This window comes from Caenorhabditis elegans, chromosome V (genome assembly GCF_000002985.6).
Source record: "Caenorhabditis elegans chromosome V".
Classification (NCBI taxonomy): Eukaryota; Metazoa; Nematoda; class Chromadorea; order Rhabditida; family Rhabditidae; genus Caenorhabditis; species Caenorhabditis elegans.
In genome coordinates this window covers 20,379,637-20,393,669 of record NC_003283.11, presented here as the reverse complement: position 1 = coordinate 20,393,669, position 14,033 = coordinate 20,379,637, and the positions used below count along the sequence as shown (strand labels likewise).

At 32.9% G+C, this 14,033-nt stretch overlaps 4 protein-coding genes and 2 non-coding genes across 11 annotated transcripts; 2 read left to right on the top strand and 4 right to left on the bottom strand.

Annotated features, from left to right (window-relative positions):
• Positions 1 to 302: 302 nt before the first annotated feature.
• On the bottom strand, positions 303 to 5,955 carry F53H2.1 (the record flags this gene model as incomplete). 3 transcript variants are annotated; one of them, NM_075528.2, is made up of 22 exons in its annotated part: positions 303 to 557; positions 614 to 736; positions 1,275 to 1,383; positions 1,433 to 1,743; positions 1,798 to 1,877; positions 1,926 to 2,215; positions 2,301 to 2,417; positions 2,558 to 2,637; positions 2,686 to 2,767; positions 2,844 to 2,908; positions 2,958 to 3,107; positions 3,153 to 3,237; positions 3,429 to 3,490; positions 3,536 to 3,572; positions 3,615 to 3,730; positions 3,781 to 3,934; positions 3,977 to 4,209; positions 5,136 to 5,195; positions 5,282 to 5,398; positions 5,529 to 5,657; positions 5,764 to 5,847; positions 5,890 to 5,955. In NM_075528.2, 22 exons carry the CDS (start codon positions 5,953 to 5,955, stop codon positions 303 to 305), a joined length of 2,805 nt encoding a protein of 934 aa, NP_507929.2. The 3 variants fall into 3 exon arrangements, with proteins under 3 accessions (NP_507929.2, NP_001300117.1, NP_001300118.1); NM_001313188.1 differs by lacking the exons at positions 5,136 to 5,195; positions 5,282 to 5,398; positions 5,529 to 5,657; positions 5,764 to 5,847; positions 5,890 to 5,955 and having other exon boundaries at positions 3,977 to 4,131; NM_001313189.1 differs by lacking the exons at positions 2,301 to 2,417; positions 2,558 to 2,637; positions 2,686 to 2,767; ... (11 more) ...; positions 5,764 to 5,847; positions 5,890 to 5,955 and having other exon boundaries at positions 1,926 to 2,097.
• A 672-nt stretch (positions 5,956 to 6,627) lies between these two features.
• K02E2.7 (Cilia- and flagella-associated protein 251-like) lies at positions 6,628 to 8,940 on the top strand (the record flags this gene model as incomplete). 4 transcript variants are annotated; one of them, NM_001269985.3, is made up of 8 exons in its annotated part: positions 6,628 to 6,762; positions 6,808 to 6,891; positions 6,937 to 7,071; positions 7,880 to 7,996; positions 8,051 to 8,102; positions 8,198 to 8,416; positions 8,467 to 8,547; positions 8,591 to 8,940. In NM_001269985.3, 8 exons carry the CDS (start codon positions 6,697 to 6,699, stop codon positions 8,899 to 8,901), a joined length of 1,065 nt encoding a protein of 354 aa, NP_001256914.2. The 4 variants fall into 4 exon arrangements, with proteins under 4 accessions (NP_001256914.2, NP_001299997.1, NP_001368550.1 ...); NM_001313068.1 differs by having other exon boundaries at positions 6,697 to 6,762; positions 8,219 to 8,416; positions 8,591 to 8,901; NM_001380882.1 differs by lacking the exons at positions 6,628 to 6,762; positions 6,808 to 6,891 and having other exon boundaries at positions 6,970 to 7,071; positions 8,219 to 8,416; positions 8,591 to 8,901.
• A 325-nt stretch (positions 8,941 to 9,265) lies between these two features.
• On the bottom strand, positions 9,266 to 10,355 carry K02E2.11 (Phosphatidate cytidylyltransferase). Its single transcript, NM_001392710.1, has 3 exons — positions 10,223 to 10,355; positions 9,535 to 9,595; positions 9,266 to 9,475 (listed from the first exon to the last, which is right to left on the bottom strand). The coding sequence occupies exons 2-3, from the start codon at positions 9,578 to 9,580 to the stop codon at positions 9,438 to 9,440; spliced, it is 84 nt and encodes a 27-aa protein (NP_001379499.1). The 5' UTR covers positions 9,581 to 9,595; positions 10,223 to 10,355; the 3' UTR covers positions 9,266 to 9,437.
• K02E2.13 lies at positions 9,448 to 9,467 on the top strand. The gene has a single exon (NR_070280.2). It is a non-coding gene; the product is annotated as an Unclassified non-coding RNA K02E2.13 (non-coding RNA).
• A 1,278-nt stretch (positions 10,356 to 11,633) lies between the features above and the next one.
• Positions 11,634 to 13,109, bottom strand: K02E2.6 (Peptidase A2 domain-containing protein). Its single transcript, NM_075526.8, has 3 exons — positions 12,645 to 13,109; positions 12,219 to 12,275; positions 11,634 to 11,826 (listed from the first exon to the last, which is right to left on the bottom strand). Exons 1-2 carry the CDS (start codon positions 12,999 to 13,001, stop codon positions 12,261 to 12,263), a joined length of 372 nt encoding a protein of 123 aa, NP_507927.1. The 5' UTR covers positions 13,002 to 13,109; the 3' UTR covers positions 11,634 to 11,826; positions 12,219 to 12,260.
• Positions 12,227 to 12,245, bottom strand: K02E2.12. Its single transcript, NR_070279.2, has one exon. It is a non-coding gene; the product is annotated as an Unclassified non-coding RNA K02E2.12 (non-coding RNA).
• Positions 13,110 to 14,033: the final 924 nt, after the last annotated feature.

Genomic DNA, 14,033 nt, shown 5'->3' with positions numbered 1-14,033 from the left:
CGGTGAGAGATTGGAGGGTGCAAAGAGTCAGCGTGTCTGCTTTCTCTGCGCCCTCTCATCTCACACGGCGGAGCACAAAACCCGCTGTAACTCGGGGCTTGAATCCTGAAAAGTAAATTTTTGGAATGGGAAGATTCCGATTGTTTAGGTGAATACAAATTTGAAATAATTCCGAAAAAAAGTGTTTTTTCGAATTTTTCGAAAATTTTGATTTTTATTTCCTATCCATTGATTTTCATTTAGTATTCTGAAACTTTAGAAAACCTATCAGCTAAAATTTTTTATTATTATCTACAAATTATTTATACATCCGAGCTAACAACATTATAAGATTTTTGATTTCGAATCTGTGGGAATTGCACATTTTCATAATTATCTGAATAACTGTTCTCCTTGCAAATCCTACGCAAATCTGTCGTGGAATAAATTAGAGAAGGAGTAAAACCTTTAAAGGTATTCTGAAGATTCTGGAAGTTATCCTGACTAGCATGCTCCGAAAGCTCGCCCGCAGTGTTATAGGCTTTAAGTAGCCTAGTTGCCGATTCGGCGATGCATTTCTGTAAGAAATTTTGTAAAAATAATTGAAATGCTCTTGGCCAAATTTATATATTACCTTTAACACTTTATTGAACATTACATCTTCGAACCGGCTCTCCAAATTTGTCAATTGTTCAAAACTATCTTCCAGTGAGTTGTATGTGTTCATAATGTCGCTCAGGAGGAATGAGATTTCCGTCTGAATTAAAAAATTTATTTATACAAACCTTCAGGTTCTGGTTCTAAACATAAGTTTTGTAAGGTTCAAAGTTTAAAAATAACCATGTTATGCAAGTTTTTGTAAGCAACAGCGAGAGGGGAGAAGGCGCAGAGAAAGCGGACACGCTGAATGTCTGCGCCATTTTTTTCGCGGGGTTCAGAACCCCGTAACACGAGCTCATCACTTCCCCCGTAAAATTTTTTCCATCACAGGCATAATCACAACCGCGCTCTAATGCAATCTTGAAGAGTGGAAAAGAAGTGGAGAGTGGTGTGCGCTGAGAAAGAGAGTAAATCGAAAAAAGCGTGCAAAAAAGAGAGACGCAAAGAAAATCATGGCTGAGGGCCTAGGTTTTCACTGTTGAATTTGCCATCGTGTTACGTTAGAGCTACGTCTTATGTTAGAGTTACGGCCGTAACTTTCTTAACTTTGTAATAGGATCTGTGAAAAGATATACTTCGGAATCAGAAGAAAAAAACACCCCGAGCTAAAATTATGCTCTACAAAAATCACAAACCTGAAGATCGGCTTCGTCCTCTCTGTTCAAATGTTTCAAACCTCTATAGTTTCTTCGAATTTCACTGACGAATTGACTGAATAATTCTATCAACTTGCTAATGCACTGTCTGAAAACCACTTTTTACAGAAAAAAAAAGTTTCAAAATTAATTATTACTTGCACCCCTGAATCCATTCCCTCCAATTGTGTTCCTGTTCCTCGAAGCGGAGCTTCAGGCCAAGACAATTGAAAAACATTAAATATTTCTGTTTGGATTCCTGTCTCATCTTACTGAGCTCCTCTTCATGCTCCCGTCTCCGCGCCGCCCGTTCTTCTCTTTTTCTTCTCAATTCTTCCTGGTTTCGCTTAGTTTGTTCTTGGAACTTTCTGTGGAAATCCCTATTTATAGTGGTGTTCTCCTCTTCATCCTCACTGTATTCTTTTTCTGAGATTTTTGGTTCAAAGGGTTCCGTGCCTATGACAGCATTCTGTAAAATTCTAAATTTTAATACATCATCATAGAAACTATTTATAATACTTACAGTTATCTGTTGCTTTACATCTTCTGCGTAACGCTTCCAATATTCTAAACCTCGATCCACAGATACATTAGAGCGGAGTACTATAGTTCAAGAAAAAAGTTTATATAGATTCCAAACTTGAAGCTAACCTGGTTTTGTAGAAGGTTCGGGTTTATCCAAGTCACTCCATAGATCACCAAGCATTGAAGACTTGGAAGGGATTGGTTGAATCTCACGAACATGGACGTCAAAGATATCAATTTCCTCTGAACCTTCGCGTAAAGTGTTATTCCATTCAAAAGGTTTGAGAGTGTCCACCATGTCATCATTTGTTGAATGTCTTGTATCGGTCAAGCAGCCAATACTTTCCAATGAACTTCCTTGCAAAAAATCGTTCACTTCAAATGGTTTCAGAGTATCATATCTTGGCTCCGAAACTCTAGAAACTTTTTTTTTATTCATGAGCCGAAATACTTTTTGTAATGTCGCCAAATGAGAAGATTAAGAAATGTAAATTAACTCACAATGAAAAACCATAATCTTCATTTTGAAAATGTCCACTGTGATTTTCAACTTGAGATTGTTCGGAATTTCTCCGAATGTTCACGGCAATAGTTGCAGTAGGAGTACTTTGCTGCTTGCTGAAATGGTTTTTTAAAGCGTGAAAGCGATGTTGTCAAAAGGTAAACAAGAACTTGAATTCTAGTTTCAGAAAAAAAACCAGTAAAGCTGGTTGGGGTGAGTCTAGATCTTTGGAACATATGATTGCAGTTTTAATTACCTCGAATCAAGTTCTGATTGATATCGATCAATTCTATTCTTGTCTTTTCCAGGGGTCACATGCCAAATGTTTGGTTCCACCTACAATGTTAATTACTTTCATTACTAAAACTATTTCCCTCAACTCACGTTCAAATTACTTGTAGCATTGTGGAATTCCTCTAATTTTGGCCCGCCAGGATTTCCAATACTGCTGGTTAGTGAAGAGGTTCTGAAAAATGCTACTAGTTACTAATGAGTTTTGGCAAGTTCTGGACCACAAGGGAATGTGTAATAAAAATAAATACCTTGGATATGGTGTTGGAGGGTAGTGATTTGTTGAAGAATTTCCATAAAAATTCTCGTAAATATTCTGTAATACAACAACGTTAGCACATATGAGTATACAGACAATTTCATACAGTGGGTATGTAATACGGTTCTATTTTTTGTTGGTCTGCTGACGTCTCAGTATTTGAAATTGAGGTTGGTATATCTTGTGAACGATGTCCATCTAGTTGAAACCTTTCCTGTGATCCTTGTGCTGTTTTTCTCTCTTTCTCGTCAACAGTCTATAATTAACTAATGTGCGATTACATTGATTTATGATCCTTTACATTGATTTTACAAACACGACTTTTTAAATGTTCTGTGTTTTCATGATGTGTTGTTTCAAACGCCGTGGATGGGTACAACGGTGTTCTGAAAATTATTTCTGTTAAAAAATCTGTTGGTACGTCAAAAGATTTCTTGGCAGATTTCTTATGGTACATTTATCAGTTTTTATTACTCGGCGGAAAACAATTGTCTTAATTGTTTTTAGATTAGAGACGGATAACAATTTTTGAATTCTTAAGTAAGATAATAATTTTCTGTAGCATGACTTTGAATACCTTTTCGATGAAAAATTGTCATAAATCTTATCTTGACCATTTCCAAACTGCTCAATTTCGACCTACAATTAACAGTTTAGTTTTGAAAAAATATAATAAATTCATACGTTTTCGTATATCGACTGATGTTTTGGGCGTGACGGACTGCAAGGAATCATACTGATTTAATAATTGTGAGTAACTTACAAATTAGACTGAGGTCGCCATCTTGCAATTTCTTTCGTATTTTCATAAATAGGACCAGTTTTATGTACTGAAGAAGACACCGAAGTACAACCTTGTTCATAATAATTCAAATATTCCTACAAATACAACTCCTTTTCTCCTCGTGTCTTCAGTACATAACACTCACCTTATAAGTATTTAAACTTGAAATTTCATCAATGTTAGCACGTCGAAAATTTTGTGGCGAGTAACATTGTGGCGAGCATATAGTGAAACATTGCATTTTTTGTTGAAAATTGTTGTTTTCAGCTTGTTGATTTGAGTTACAACTTTGCGATAGGCTGAAAATGAAACGTTTTATTGATTGTTTTCAATATACTCACAAAGTATTGATATGTCCACTTTGTGGTTGAAGCTGTTCAGCGGACAAATTCTTTAGGCACTGTGACTGCGAGAACAATGAGTCATCTACGTATTTTACAACAGTGCGGCCGTCTGATTCTTCATAGACGATTTTTAAACCTCCATAACTCCCCATTTCACTGCATGTGGTTATCTGCGTATGTGATGATGGCCACAAAAGGTTTGATTGGTCGTTTTTAGACTTATATATTTTCTGAAACTTGAATGTGGGCAGCTTTATACAACAGTGCCGGCCAATATTCTATTCACTTTCGGTTGTTCAAACACGTGTAACTCAAAAACTAAGATAGTTAGCAAAGTATTTTAAACTAAAAAACATGTTGCCGATTACTTGTTCTACATTTTTTTATTTTGAAAAAATTATACAACTCTGTTCCAAAAGAAAATTACAGCAACTGAAATCCGGCTGGTCCATTTTTGACTAGAATTTCTAATTGATTCACAATTTTAAAATTAGATATGTTCATGAAAGAAAGTTTAATGAAAAAAGAATCTCCACAAAGTTGTATACTTTTTGCAATTTGCTATTTTGTTACGAATAGACCAGGAAATGTTATACAAACGATAAAAAATAAAGCACAAAATTCGAAATTTTAAGCAAGTTCTGAAAATTGCGTTCAAATGTTTCACAGAGCAGTTTTTTCATCAAAAGCTTAAATAGTTGCAAAATGTATGAAATTGTTTGAACTCAGAATTTAATTTCAAAAAAAGTTTTGTTCGCATTATGAGAGAAAGCTGTCAATTCTGACCCTTCTAATGTAGGTTTAATCTTTTTATAAATGTTCCTGAGCACTTTGGAACAAAAAACAAATTGCAAAATGTAGACGCAATTGTGGATATTGTTTTAATATTAAATGTTGTTTCATGAAAAAATTCCTGTCAAAATACAAACGCGCCGAATTTCAGCACCTAGAACATTTTTCTGAACATAGTTATACAAATTTGGCAACTTTGAAAGTGTAGATAAAGTAACCGTAAACATTTTGTTAAATAAAAATAATTTGCTAACTGTTATAGTTTTTGAGCTACACATGTTCGAAGAGCTGAAGCAAATCACCGAAAACTTGGAAATGAATAGAATATTGGCCGGCACTGTATGTAATAAATTCGCATTCCTACCGTATTTTTGTTTCTTTCGTGACGTAGGAGGCTCTTAACATTCAAATCCCGGTCATGAAACTGCAATACAATTGTCTCTCAATTTACACAAAGTCGAATAAAAATATTTGGCAAATCTTACTGCCAAGACAAATTTTTAAACTTACAGTAACATACAATTTGTCATCCACAACAACATAAGTGTAACATTTCTGTTGATCCCTGGCTTGTTTCAAGACATAATCAACAGACTCCCGATACTTCCAGTAGAACCTATCCCAATCCTGCAAAATTAATCAACTTTTAAAGCCAACTACTAGAAACATTTGTTTTAAATAGATATCTGACTCGAAGCCAAGCAAAAAGACGGAAAGTGGGTTTCATCATATTAAAACTTATCAAAATGAAACCCACTTTGTTTGAAATAGCCCATTCAACGTCTTCGTAGAATTTACCAACGTATCCAGTATAATTTCGGTGAGGATTAAGTAGATACTTCAAACATTCCATAAAGTTATGAGCGCAATATGTGACCGTGTAGTTCTACAAAATGTTTAAACTCTTGTGATTCCACAGAATTTGCACAGAAGTAACAATAAATGAATCTTCTGGTGAACAAGACTTAAACTAACTGAAAACTTGAAGTTACCTTTGGTAAATCGACAGTTTTTAAATTCTCTGATAGTTTTTTGAATTGGGCACTGTAGAAGTTATAGAATTTTCTATATTTACTCTGAAAAATTAGAAATTGAGTTATCACTTAATTTTTTCCTACTTTTTGGGAGCATTCATTGAAGAGTTGTATCATTTCCGGTGTAATATAAAAACAAGCGAAATCCATTCTGGGAATTTCACGAATTTAACTTGTAAGCACTGCGGAAAGTTATCAAGAAACAAAATGTCAACTGAACTGATGTGCTGAAAGAAAAAAACCAAAGGTTAACTTATTGCTAGGCCTATGTTGAAAATCGATCACTGATAACAGTTTGTTTGTGGAAACATTTTGGAGTGAGGAATCGTTCAATATAGTTTGTAATCAACCTATAGGTTGCAGAAATTGTATGAGGAGTGTTTTTATTTGAAAAAAAGTTTGCCGTACATTCACTAAAGTAAAAAAAAACATGAATTTTGATTTGAGTTGTGCTTTTTTTTCAATTGAGAGACTTTTAAGTCTGTCGATTAAAAAACTAATAAGAAATTCGTAACTTAAAATGAGTGAAGATCGCATAATAATAATTTTCCAATAATTCCAATACAAGAAGTCAGCTATGATCTTACAAAGGCCAGAAGCAGGATGTGAAAATTTTTCAGTTTTAGCAATCGTACAAACAAATTGAATACTCTTTACTTTCTGAGCGGTTAAAAACTGATAACAGAATAATGTACTAGGAATAGATATTTCAGTTTAACATCACTATTAATTCCTTAGATGTGAAAACTCCTCGTTTGGTTTTTCTGCATAAACATCAAACTCTTATCAGTAACTTCCAACATAGACATACATAGCAATACTTTTCGAGTCACAGTTTTGTAATTGACATATTTTTTCTTGCTCATTAAATTCTATTAATTCGATTTCATAATGGAAATTCCATCTTTTCATATTACACCAGATATGAGAAACTTATTCAGTGAATGTGTTAAAGAAGTAAGGTAGTTTCCAAATTGATGACTTAATTCTTAACTTTTTCAGGGAAGTTATAAACTTTTCTACGACTTATACAAGAGTGAGTTCGAAGATCTAGCCGTACATTTGAAAACTGTCAGACTACCGGAGGTAACTCAGCTTTTACGGCGCAGTTGATAAAAAGTAACGTTCAAGGACACCGTACTCCACTACTGCGTAAGCAACTTCATGGAATGCGTGGAATATTTAATTCATACTGGCCGCGGATACAACTATTATGGTCACGTTTTTAGCTTTTACAGGGATGTTGACTGGGCAATTTTAAATGGAGTGAGTTTAAATTAATTTGATTTACATTTGAGCCACTTTCTTATAAAAATACACATTAAAGGTGGACTACACCCTGTGGGGAAATTGCTTTAAAACATGCCTTTGGGGTCACAATGACCGAATATCATGATGAAAAAATTTTAATAAAATTTCTAGGTTTTAAATGATTTTTTGAAAATTGAGAAAATCTCAGTTTTCCCCTAATTCCTATTTGAATTTCCGCCAATTGAATTCGTTCGATGGAGCGCGCTTGCATTATTTTCATAATTTTTTTATTTTATATTCATTATTTCACTGAATTTCTTTATTTTTTGGGGGTTTTTCATCGGAAAATGAAAGAAATAAACAAGAAAGAAGCAAAATGTTTATTTGAAAGTAATTGAAAATGCCTTAAACTCTGAAATTATGCGATCCGACGACGATGAGCCTGAAATTAATATTATTCAGAGTTTTAGGCATTTTTAGTTACTTTTTAATAAACATTTTGCATTTTTCTTGTTTATTTCTTTCACTTTCCGGTAAAAAATCCCCAAAAAATGAAGAAAATCAGTGAAATAATGAAAATAAATAAAAAAATAATGAAAATAATGCAAGCGCGCTCCATCGAACAAATTCAATTGGCGGAAATTCAAATAGGAATTAGGGGAAAACTGAGATTTTCTCAATTTTCAAAAAATCATATAAAATCTAGAAAAATTTTTTACATTTTTTATCATGATATTCGGCCATTGTGACCCCAAAGGCATTTTTTAAAGCAATTTCCCCACAGGGTGTATGTAGTCCACCATTAAATAATGTTTGACTTCAGGATTGGAGCAGATTTTACTGGAAATTTCGCGACTCCGTAGATTATGTTATAAAGAAAGCAAGAGAGCAACGGAAAATTCAAATTTATGTTGTTGAAGGAAGTGCACGTTATTCTTCTGTAAGTCATGCCTAGTTCCCAAAGATTGAACGTTTCTGACTTATTTCATTGCAGTTCCGTAGCCGTGATCGCAAAAATCCCAAAGAAAATTCTCCAGAAACTCGAGGTATGGTTTAATTTTTTTTAAGTCTAAAAAAAATTCAGCACAACCCTCTGATAATCTAAAACTAGACGTCTTAGTATCAGAAAACTCTGATTTAGTCCAAAAACCAGTCCTGGAAGATTTTGAGAAAAAATCGCAAGAGCGGGAAAATCGAAGACGAGAGCTTGAAGAGGAGCTGAGGAAACTGGATCTAGAGGAAAAAGAGCAACTGGCTATGATTTCAAACTTCAAAAGCCCGGAGCCGGAACTTCAACCAATTTCCCCGCCACCCTCAATACATGATGACCTTATAAATGACATGGATGGCGGAATGTTTGGTTAGCTCACACTTTTGAAAAAAACAACTTGTTTAAAAAAAAGTTTGTAGGTTCTGAAAAAACTGACGATTCAAGTTTGGAAGACTTGCAGCTTCATGTACAAGAAATGGACAAGAATACTATGTTAACAGGTTAGTTAAATTTTTTATTATGTATAAACATGTGTATGTACAGAAAATTTCGATCAAGATCAAGAAGAACTGAAACTTTTTGTGCAAGAACTAGAGCAAAACGCTGCTGAAACAATTAACAATTCCTCTCACCAACTCGAAAATGCTCTGAAAGCTGAAGAAAATATTGAAACTGAAATCTCTGAAGAAGAAGCTAGCGACGATGAAGAGGAAGACAATTTCCACACAATGCTCCAAGAACAAGCTGCACGTCACAAGGAAGAAATGGAAAAAGTCATGAAAAAACGGGCGGAGCAGAAGAAAAAGCTTGAGGAGCTAAACAGAAAAGTTAATGCAATAGTTTTTTACAAATAACTTAAGTTAGGTATTGTGTTCTTAAATCCTCACAATAAATCTCTCACTTACTATATATTTCGAAAACTTGCTTATTCATTGCGAATTTCAATTTTTCATAAGAAAATCTGGTTCATAGAACTTTTAACCTTTTAACCGATGTCATTCTAAACACTTTTGGTATTTCATTGACAGGTTCTGAAATTTGTTAAATAATTTTAAAACTTTTTGAAAAATTTCGAAAATTTTTTTTGGAATTCTCTGAAACTTTTTAGAATTTTTAGAATTTACTTTTTAAAATCTGTATTTTTCTGAAATTATTTAAACACTTTCTGAAATGGCTCTTTTTGTAGAGTTTTCAGACCTTTTCTGGAATTTTCTGAGCAAACTTCTAATATTTCATTGAGTGTCTATTAAAATTATTTAAACAATCGATTCATTGACAAAAAATAAAAAAATATGAACAGATATTCTGTATGAGGTGTCTAAATAAATTTTAAAAATCAAATTAAAACTTGAGTAGATATCGTGTATGAGGTTTCACAACCCTTCCATCTTTAAAACCCGTTGCAGATAACTGGTACAAGGATTATTTCTGAAAAATAAAGAAAATTATTGTATAAGTATGTACATATTTTTTCTCTAACTATGTACCTTGAAAACGCTTCGAATAGTTATTCAATTTCGCCTCCAGGTCCATCTACAAACAACATTCCTGAAAAAAAATTGGAAGTGAGAATTTTTTTCAAATTTAACGCTAATATTTGATTTTCCAAATTAAAAAAAGATAAAATCTTCAAAATTCCAAACAACCGATACAATTTTGGCCAAAACGAGTTTGAAAAGATTTTGAAGGGTAAATTTGGAAATTGTTTCAAGTTTTACTAAGCAACCAGGAAATTTTTCGCGTTATAGGGTTGATTTTTTTGGAAAAAAACTGATGTAAAATTAGCAGGTTCACATATATTTTCGCTGGATGTTGTTAATGAATTTGATGTGGAAATTGTGAATTTTTATCTATTTCAGCTCAATTTTTGGCGGGAATTCAAATTTCTGTCAAACAATTTTAGCGGAAATTTGAATTTCTTTATACAGCTGGTGTTATAGCCTCTCCGAATGTCTCGGGAGTAACTTCTGAAAAAAAAAGTTTTGGCGAGAATTCAAATTTCTGTCAAACAATTTTAGCGGGAATTTAAATTTTTTCTAGAACATTTCATTTCTATTTTAAACCATTTTCCTTTGAAAAAATCTTATAAAATAAGAATTTTTGTGGGAACACTACAATTTCTAATTCAAAATCTAATTTTTCCTCATTTTCAACTATCTAAAAATAATAACTCACCGTTTTCAAGAAAAATCCATAAAAATTAGAAAAAAATCAGCAGAAAATAAAGACCCTCACACAAAGAGTCATAGTAAATATTCGAAATGAGTCGATTGTGGTCTGAACGGTGAGGCTGGAGAGACGAGAGAGACGAGAGAAACAAGGAAATGAGAGAGACGTGGCAGACACGAGACACAGATTTTTCCAACGCGGCAAGAGTGAGGAAGGGAGGAGATAGTGTGTGGGAAGATGAGAGTCGATGGGAAAAAGTAACGGGAAGGCCGGTGGGATTTACAATGGGAAATTGGATGACAAATGTGCATGGGAAAATAGGAATTGTACAGTATTGTCTGGAATTTGTGGAAAATTCCAAAATTTGCCCAAGTCGTGTGAAACGTCGGAAGATATTTTTTAAAAGTTCTGAAATCTTTTGAAGATTTCTAATGTTTTTTTGAAAATGTCTGAAGTTTTTTGAAGTTTTCTGGAAAATTCTGACAAATTCCGAAGCTTTCTAAAATTTTCTAAAATTCAGGCAAAACTTTGATGAAACTTTTTGCAACTTACTGAAATTTTCTGAAATTCTCTTAAGTTTCCCAAAATTCTCAGAAACTTTTTTAAAACTTTCTGATTTTTTTTCTGAAATTTTCTGGAGCTTTCTGAAAATTTCTGAAATTCTAGGAAAGTTTTTGAATCTTTTTGCAACTTTCTGAAACTTTCTGACACCTTCTGAAGTTTTTTGAAACCTTCTGAAGCTTTGTAAAATTTCCTAAAACTCTCGGAAATTTTTTGAATCTTTTTGCAACTTTCTGAAACTTCCTAAAACTTTCTAGAGCTTTCTAAAATTTGCGGAAATTTTTTGAATCTTTTTGCAACTTTTTGAAACATTCTAGAACTTTCCCAAACATTCTAAAACGTTCTGGAGCTTTGTAAAATTTCCTAAAACTCTCGGAAATTTTTTGAATTATTTAATTTAATTTAATTTATTTACGCTCGCGAGGAGACGTGGAAAAAGTTGAAGAAAAAAGAAAAATGTACACATACAATAGATCATAAATACAATACACTGAAGAGGGATAGACACAATAAGAATAAATAGGAACGAAAGTTTGTTAACAGGACAGTTAGGTCAGGCGGGAGGAAATAATGTTATGTGGGTAGTTCATGTTGCAATCATCAGTTGTCAGACATCTCGTTATTCAAGATCTGATATATGTTTTAGAAACTTGTTTTAGAAAATTATTCGGAACTTTCTGAAACATTTCAAAACTTTCTGGAGCTATCTTAATTTTTTCTATAAAAGCCTCAAAATTAAAGTCATTTTCTGAAATATTTCGAAATTTTCTGAAGCTTTCTAAAATTCTCGGAAATTTTTTGAAACCGTTTCAACTTTCTGGAGCTTTGGATTTCTTATCTTGTACAGTACGATGATCATGGTTATTCTTTCTTTATTATTCAAAAAGCATTGATTGTGTCGGAAAAAGAAAAGAGATTGAAAACCAATAAATTAAAGATATTTAAAATCATGATATATTTAAAATCATGATGCAGATCTGACGAGTCTCGAACGAGAGTATCTTGCCGCAAAAATATCAAGGCACCTGGTCCGTCCATAAACAATATTTCTGAAAAAATATTTGAAATGAGCATCTTTTTTTGAATTTTACGGCACTTTTTAATTTTTAAGGCAAAAATATAATTATTTTTCCAAAATGGCACATTTAGAAAATTCATGTAAAAAAACTATGGGCTTGGAAGCAATTTGATGTACAAATTGAAATTTTTAAATTTTCACTAAAACCCAGTATTCTTCAAGTGTTCTAACTTTGTTTTTTTTTTCGTCGAATTTGATATAAAAATTGCAAATTTCTACTTGTTTCAGCTGAAAACTACTAATTTTCAAGTTTTCAGGTTGAAAAATGACTTTCTTGACATTTTTTTAATCCAAAAAAACTTCAAATTTGAAATCTGAAGCTTAACATTTACAAATTTTTAAGTTTTAATTGTAAAATGATACCTTATCTGTTAGTCGTGTTCCGTTGCATAATCCTCATCAACATTATTTCATAAAAGCCTGAAAAACCACAATTTTAGTGTCAAATTCCATCTGATATACTATGCTTTTGATGGTAAAAATTCTTAATTTAAAGAATTTTCAACAAAAAAAATTGCATTTTCTTTCATTCTTAGTGGGAAGGTCGGTAGATAAATTTTCAAAAAAAAAAAGCTTCAATTGAAAAATGAATAGGGGCACCTTGGTGGTAGTTGCCACCTTGTATTGAAGGCTCATGGCTCTTTTTACTTTGAAATTTTTTTTGAAGTTTCTTTTTTGGAAACCTTTGAAGTTTGAAAAAAAAAATTCTCAGATTTTTAGTGCTTCATTTCCGAATTTCATTTTTCCGTTGAGCATGTCGAATGTAATATTCATTCCAAGTTGATTCACCTTTTTCATGAAGTCTGTTCCCAACAACATTTCGGTAGGGCAATCTTTGTCGTCTGAAACATGTAGAGTGTGTTCGAACACACGATTTCCCATTCGAAGAGCTAGTTTCACGATTCCATGGAACAAGATGGGTGTTCCGTTCGCTGCGTGAGCTTGTAGTTGATAGGTTGGGTCCAGATCTTTCAGATTGATTTTTGAAATTGGCAAGTAACTGATTCCGGCTCCTGTGTCGAGGAGGACGTGAACGACTTTTCCGTTTACTCCCACTTGTACCACTGGTAATCTTCCTCTGTTGTTCTTGTGTAGGATGGTGTTAATGTTCGGTATTGGATACTCTTTATCCACATTTGAGGCCATCCACGTCAAAATCCATAAAAATTAGAAAAAAGTCAGAAGAAAATAAGGACCCTCACACAGAGAGTCATAAGAAAAAAAAAGTCGATTGTGGTCTGAACGGTGAGGAAGAGGGACTAGAGGAACGAGAGAAACAGAGAAATGAGAGAGAGCGAGAGACACGAGACACAGATAGGCGACGGGGAGGTTGGTGGTATTTCAATGGAAAGTTGGATGACAAACGTGCGTGGGGAAATAGGAATTGTATAGCATTATCTGGAACTTTTGAAAAATTCCAAAAGTTGCCCAAGTCGTGTGAAACTTTGGAAGTTGTTTCTGAAAAGTTCTGAAATCTTTTGAAGCTTTCTAATATTTTCTGAAACTCTCGAAAATTTTTTGAAACTTTTTGCAACTTTCTGAAACTTTTTACAATTTTCTGAAGCATCATGAAATTTTATAAAAGGTTCTGAAACCTTCTGAAACTTTCTAGAATTTTCTGAAATCTATTGCAATTTTAAAGAAGTTCTTAGAATTTTCTTAAGATGTTTGAAGCCTTCTGAAATTTTCTAAAACTCTCGAAAAATTTTTGCACATTTTTAAAACTTTCTGAAATTTTCTGAAGCTCTCTGAAATTATTCTAAAAAAAGTCTTAAATCTAATGAAACTTTCTGAAGCATTTTGATATTTTCTGAAACTTTCTAGAATTTTCTGAAATCTATTGCAATTTTATAGAAGTTCTTAGAATTTTCTTAAGACGTTTTTGAAGCCTTCTGAAATTTTCTAAAATTCTCGGAAGTTTTTTTGCAACTTTCTGAAACTTTCTAAAACTTTCTGGAGCTCTCTGAAACTTTCTGAAGAATTTTAAAATTTTCTGAAACTTTTTAGAATTTTCTTGAATTATTGCAATTTTTTAGAAGTTCCTAGAGTTTTCTGCCTCTTTAAATTTTTTTAGAACACTCTACAGTTTTCTAGCGTATTTCCCATTTTCCTGAAAGTTCCTGAAACTTTCAAGAGTTTTCTAAGAATAATATTCTAAGCATTAAAAAAATATATATA

Coding starts and splice junctions, on each gene's coding strand:
- K02E2.11 (NM_001392710.1), bottom strand. CDS start 9,580: ATGGACCTGGAGGCGAAATTGAATAACTATTCGAAGCGTTTTCAAG. Junction 9,476..9,534: donor CTATTCGAAGCGTTTTCAAG/GTACATAGTTAG, acceptor TTTATTTTTCAG/AAATAATCCTTGTACCAGTT.
- K02E2.6 (NM_075526.8), bottom strand. CDS start 13,001: ATGGCCTCAAATGTGGATAAAGAGTATCCAATACCGAACATTAACACC.